The sequence below is a fragment of the Ursus maritimus genome, unplaced genomic scaffold (genome assembly GCF_017311325.1).
Source record: "Ursus maritimus isolate PB19 unplaced genomic scaffold, ASM1731132v1 scaffold_23, whole genome shotgun sequence".
Classification (NCBI taxonomy): domain Eukaryota; kingdom Metazoa; phylum Chordata; class Mammalia; order Carnivora; family Ursidae; genus Ursus; species Ursus maritimus.
The window spans coordinates 32,220,259-32,226,258 of NW_024424786.1; the positions used below are offsets into that span (position 1 = coordinate 32,220,259).

The window sequence follows — 6,000 nt, forward strand, 5'->3', positions numbered from 1 at the left end:
TCGTTTCCCATTCTGTAGGGTGCTTTTCAGTTTTGTTGAATGCTTCCTTTGCTGTACAGAAGCTTTTATCTTGATGAAGTCAGAATAGTTCATTTTTGCTTTTATTTATTTTGTCTTTGGAGAATGGATGCTGAAATTCTCACCAAGATACTGGCCAAAAGGATTGAATGATACATTAAAAGGATTATTCAGCAGGACTAAGTGGGATTTATTCCTGGGCTACAAGGGTGGTTCAACATCTGTGATTCAATCAATGTGATACACCATGTTAATAAAAGAATGGACTATAACCATGTGATCCTGTCAATCGATTCAGAGAAAGTATTTGACAAAATTCAACATCTTTTCATTGTTGTTTTTAATATTTGAAAATTGTCTCCTTTTTTCACCTAACCATCTGAATTAGGCTATTTGGGGATGAAAGTTTCTTGCATTCTATAGTCATTCAACAGACCTTAAGGGAAACTTAATTGGCATCTGCCAATCATAAATAGACGAAGGTCTTTCCATCAAGATGTCTGGTATATTAGATGGCAATGTTAGCAAAAGTCAAATGGTAATCATGCAAAATAATTATACATTGGATCATTTTTACAAAGAAAATAAAAAAAGATGTTGACATAGGGAATTACAGAAGGAGTGAAAGAATCTATAAAACAGTCATGGGAGTTGCTCTCTGAGGTAAGGACACTTAATCTCTTAGTCCCAGACTGTAAATTAAATTCAGCAACCACCTGAAGAGGATGAGGCTTGTTTCAGAAAGAAGTAAAAGCACTGAGGTGAGAAAATCACACAGAACTCTGGTGGCAGATGAAAAAGTTCACCACCTGCTGATGCACAGTGAGGGAGGAGGCGAGGTGCTCCAAACGGGGCAGGAGATTTACTGGCAGTAGAAAGATTAATCAGGGCATTTTGCTACAAGGCAAGATGTTTCTGAAGGCAATAGGAAGCCAAGGAAGAGAATAAAGCAGGAAAGTATCGAGATCTTTTAAAAACCCATAATCCTTAAATCCTAAATCTTAAAGGAGGTTCACATATTTTTTAAAGATGAATTTATTTATTTGAAGCAGAGAGAGCACGTGAACAAGCAGGCAGGGGAGGGGCAGACAGAGAGGGAGAAACTGGCTCACCTCTGAGCAGGAAGCTCAGTGCAGGGCCTGATGCCAGTCATGACCTGAGAAGGCAGACACTTACCGCGCTGCACCACCCAAGTGCCCCAAGTAGGTTTGTATCTTTAAGAAATCCCTCTTGCTCCTGGTGGACAATGGAGAGTTTATTTCTCGCACTTTTCAGAATGAATTTCTATTTTTTTTTAGCATTGAGTGTTCTTAGCATGACAGTCACTTGCCAACAAAAGTCCCTCATTTCCCCAGTTTCTTCATGGATTTTTTCACCTCAGCGTTCCTCAGGGTGTAGATTAAGGGATTCAACATGGGTGTGATGATGGAATCAGACACAGCCATTGTCTTGTCTATGGGGTAGGTGGCCACAGGCCGCACGTACAGGAAAATGCATGGCACAAAGAACAAGATGACCACGGTGAGGTGGGAGCCACAGGTGGAGAGGGCTTTGCGCCGCCCTTCAGAGCTGCAAGACTTCAGGGAGCAGAGGATGACCACATAGGAGGCGATGAGGATAAGGAAGATGATGACACACATCACCCCACTGTTGAGGACGACTAAGAGACCCAGGGTGTGGGTGTCCATGCAGGCCAGCTTCAACAAGGGAAACAAATCACATATAAAGTGGTCAATGACATTGGGACCACAGAAAGGTATTTGATACGTGAAGAGAAGCTGTATTACCGCATGGATAAAGCCCCCCACCCAGGCCCCTCCCAGCAGCAGGCAGCACACCCGAGGGCTCATGATGGTCATGTAGTGCAGGGGCTTACAGATGGCCACATAGCGGTCGTAGGCCATCACGATGAGAAGGATGATTCCCACACCACCAAAGAAATGCTCTGCAAAGAGCTGGGTCAGGCAGCCTTCTAAGGAGATGGTAGTGCTCTTGGAGAGAGAGTCCACAATCATCTTGGGGGCAATTACAGAAGAGTAGGTAACATCCAAAAGGGACAAGGAAGTAAGGAAAAAATACATAGGTGATCTGAGACTCTGACTGGAGATTACAGTTACCACAATGAGTAGGTTTCCCAAAACTGTGGACACGTACATGATTAGAAACACAGCAGAGAGCATTTTCCGCAGCTCTGGGTTCTCTGTGATGCCCAAAAGAATGAATTCAGTCACATTGTTTGGATTTCCCATTTATTAGGTTCTAATATACACTTCAGCTGAGAGCTGGAAAACCTAAAAAAAGCAACATGTGATTTATAATTAGAGGTGATTTAGCCTCTTGTCCTTCCAGGACTTCATGGACGTTGTTTGTTGTTATTCATTTATTCACCATCCAAGCATTTGGATCTTAAAATATGCTCAATAAAATGTTTAAAAGGTAGATACTTCATTAATGCCAGCTTATCCCATGACAGTTCTCCTCTTTCTTTAAATGGGTCTTCCATATGAGATACAGTTTTTCTCCCATTATTATTATTATTATTATTATTATTATTAGTCAACCTTTTTGAGCACCTCCCTTACTCCAGGTACTGGATCTACCCATGATTGACTCAAGAGGATGGAGCAGACCCTCATAGAGTTTAGGAAACAACCAAGGTTGCATAGCTCATGAGTGGTGAAGCCAGAATGTGGACCATATTTTCTGAATCCAGAGTCAGTGCCCTCAAATATTAACATTTTTTCTCTAGTAGTTACTCTGTGAGTATATCATTTACCAATCACTGCACTAGTTTCATTACAATATATTGTCCTGTTTTATCTTCAAACAGAAGTGGGTTATGCTTCCTATGCTCTTTTCCAGACAATGTGACAATTCTGTTGTAATTTTGTGCTTTACCTGTAATTATTAAATGACCAAAATATACCTAAAACTCATGACTATATAACACCTGGGTAATATACTGTTCCTTGATGAAGGTTACAAATAGGGATGGTCCGGCAAAGATCCAGGTCACACATAATGACTCAACTGTGAATCATCCTAGGGCATTCCCTTGATTTCCTCTGTTCCCTAAATGAAGCAAAGGATTCTGGAACCTAGTCACAACACCAGTTAAGCAATTAGGTTTTAGGTGTATTAACTATGTTGCTGGGCACTGTGCCATGTATGACATAGTATTACCTCACTTAAGCCTCATGTAACCACATGAAGTTAAGTACCACTGGGACTCCCATTCTAAAGAAGAGAAATTGAGATCTTGGGAAGTTAAATCTCTTGCATAAGATTAGATAACTAGTGTGCTGTGGACTAGCCTTTTGATCCCACAGCTCAAACTGTTAACTACTCTGTTTCACCAGTGCAGAAGAGAACAAAGGATGGGATGTGTCAAGAGAGTTACTATTGCAACCCAGAAGAAACCCTACAAAGAAAACATACCTTGTGTTACTACTGGGAACTTTAAAGCAGAGACTGGCTGCCCTATCTTAGGAATTTTCTAAAGCACAGCTGCAATTCTTATGTGGATACTACCATACTGTGAATGCTGAGAAATTACTCTTAAAATTCAGCGACCTCACTCCCACCCCATCCCACCTCATACACACAATGCAGAGCTTCCACGGGAGATGGTTGACGTGAAATTTCTTCCCACTGTGTAACCTCATCCTCTCCCTCCTGACCTAAGAACTGAGATCTTGCTTGTGAGGAACCCTGTGAATTACAAGGAACACCGACTCCAGAGTCAGGAAAATAAGAAGTAGGCTTCATCCAAGCTGTGTCTCGAATGCGGTCTGCTCATGGGGCATGTAGCTGTCACCTCCTAGCCTCAGTGTCCTCATGTGTAGTAAAAGGATGGATACTAGCTGAGTAAAGCAGAAGGGCTCTGTCCTCTTCAAACACAATCATTCATCTGTCAATTGCATTAATTGTTTATGCCTCTGGGTAAGGTTTTCTTAGAGAGGTGATTCATTTCATGCTTAAAAGAAAAAAAATTAAAAGCCACTGCTCTAAGCAGCATCTAGTTCTCCATCTGTCTTACGGCTTGGAGGTTGAGAGGGTCCATATTGATATAGTACAGATTTGAATTATTCAACCTAACATTCAGCTCAGTCACTAGCGCCCCTCCACACCTGTATTCAGCTTCATTTCTCTGTTCCCCTCACTTTATTTATTCCACTGTCATCCCATACATGTCCTTCCAGACTCCTAGCACTTCTTTCCACAACTGCGTTTCTGTTTGCCGGGGATGTCGCTGGATCCAGGCACAGCAAACTTACTGCTAAATCACAGCCAGTCCACTTACTGGCTTAGTGATCTCAGCCCCTGTAAGCCTCAATTTCTGCAGTAGCACATTTAGTAAAAGAGAAACACAGATACAAACTCATGGAATGAGAGAGGGGACAAAGAGAGGGCAGAGGGTAGGAGAAAGGGAGATAGAGTGAGAAGGAAGGAAGATGAGAAGTGAAATTGAAAGAAAGTCCATTAGAGAATCTCCTAGTAATTCTCTGCAGGTACATTATCCATCCCTTTTCTTGTTGCTTGTGAGCAGTTTCTAGATACCTACTTGTTTTATTTACCAATTTTCAAGCCGAAGTACACACTCATTCATTTAGTTTTGAAAAATTTGCAGAAAAGGACACAAAAGTAGATCAAGCAAAATAACTTAATCTAACTCAAGTTAGAACTCAAGTTCATAATCAGGTTTCCTCATTCAGCGAATAAGTGTTGCTTACAGATAAAGCAAACAGGTATTAAGCATGGATTACTCACGTACTTTAAGAGTAATAGCTGTGTATGTACTTATTCAATGTGATTGATTAATTTCATGTTACATTTTGAAGTTAATTTCTAACAAATAATTCTATGAATTGAGTAAAATCTGCATATGATATACTTAAAGCAAATAATACAGGTGATTAATAGATCTGAGTTTTTACAGTTGGTCAACAATGGAAAGTCGTATACATAAAGATTCTAATGTTATTTAACCCAAGATCTTACCAAACTCAAGATTTGGTCACAGAGAGTCCAGGAGCCAGGTGCAATTTTTCTAACTTGGTTTTTCTGACTGTGGAGGCAAGCTCGCTGGGACATAAACAAGGTAAAAATCATACAATTATTATATCTTAGTCAAATTTGGAGAACTCAAAAACTAATGATATACTGTATGGTGACATAACATAATAAAAACTTTGAAAAAATTTGGAGAACTAGGATTTGTATTGCTTTCAAAGAGAGATGTAAAACACAAGACTTAAGTATTTATGATCCTGAGGAGGGAATAGCCTTTCTGGTTTACCAAGGGATTTACTTTCCTTCTAATTAAGGATGATTGCTACAAGATATGCAAGTACGGTGTTTACCGAATCATTCCGGCATCTTTTTGAACCCTAGTTGATTGTATTCTTAGACTGAAGTAGAAAACCGCTCTTGGTTCACCTTCTTAGAAGACACATTGTGAGATTAAAGTTCTCCTTTTTCATGGTGGACCTGTGCTGTGGGAGCCCAGAGAGCCTGTGTGGGCAGCGGTGACATGCCCCAGAGGACACCATGCTGGTTTCATCCCCTGAGGCTGGTTCTCCACTGATGGAGGAGCTATTCCCCGACCCGCTGAATTTGCACCCATCTGCTGTAATAACAGGGTGTTCCCACTGGGCAAGAACCTCACACGGGCCATAGCAATGTCGCTCCACAGCAGAAGTCTAGATCAGCATTAAGCATCTAATTATTTGCTCCCGTATGGTGATCTGTACCGCAGTTACAGAGTGGCCACATGTGTAATCACCCAACAGAGCCACGTGCTTCTTAACAGGCATTTTTCTCTCCATTTAGCATAATCACTTTCTAAATTTCATGAAGTTATTCAATGCCAACTGATATCCCTGAGCAGCTCTACCACATAGTGGAAAACAAGACTTGGTGGCCCTTCTTCTCCCTCCTCCTCCTCCTCCTCCTCCTCCTCCTCCTCCTCCTCCTCCTCCT

At 41.2% G+C, this 6,000-nt stretch overlaps 1 protein-coding gene across 1 annotated transcript; it reads right to left on the bottom strand.

The window, feature by feature from the left end:
• Window positions 1-1,361: 1,361 nt before the first annotated feature.
• On the bottom strand, window positions 1,362-2,267 carry LOC103672249 (olfactory receptor 4C6-like). Its single transcript, XM_008700916.1, has one exon. The coding sequence runs from the start codon at window positions 2,265-2,267 to the stop codon at window positions 1,362-1,364; it is 906 nt and encodes a 301-aa protein (XP_008699138.1).
• Between the last annotated feature and the right edge of the window lie 3,733 nt (window positions 2,268-6,000).

Bases quoted from the DNA above. Each gene is read 5' to 3' on its own strand.
- LOC103672249 (XM_008700916.1), bottom strand. From the start codon at position 2,267: ATGGGAAATCCAAACAATGTGACTGAATTCATTCTTTTGGGCATCACA.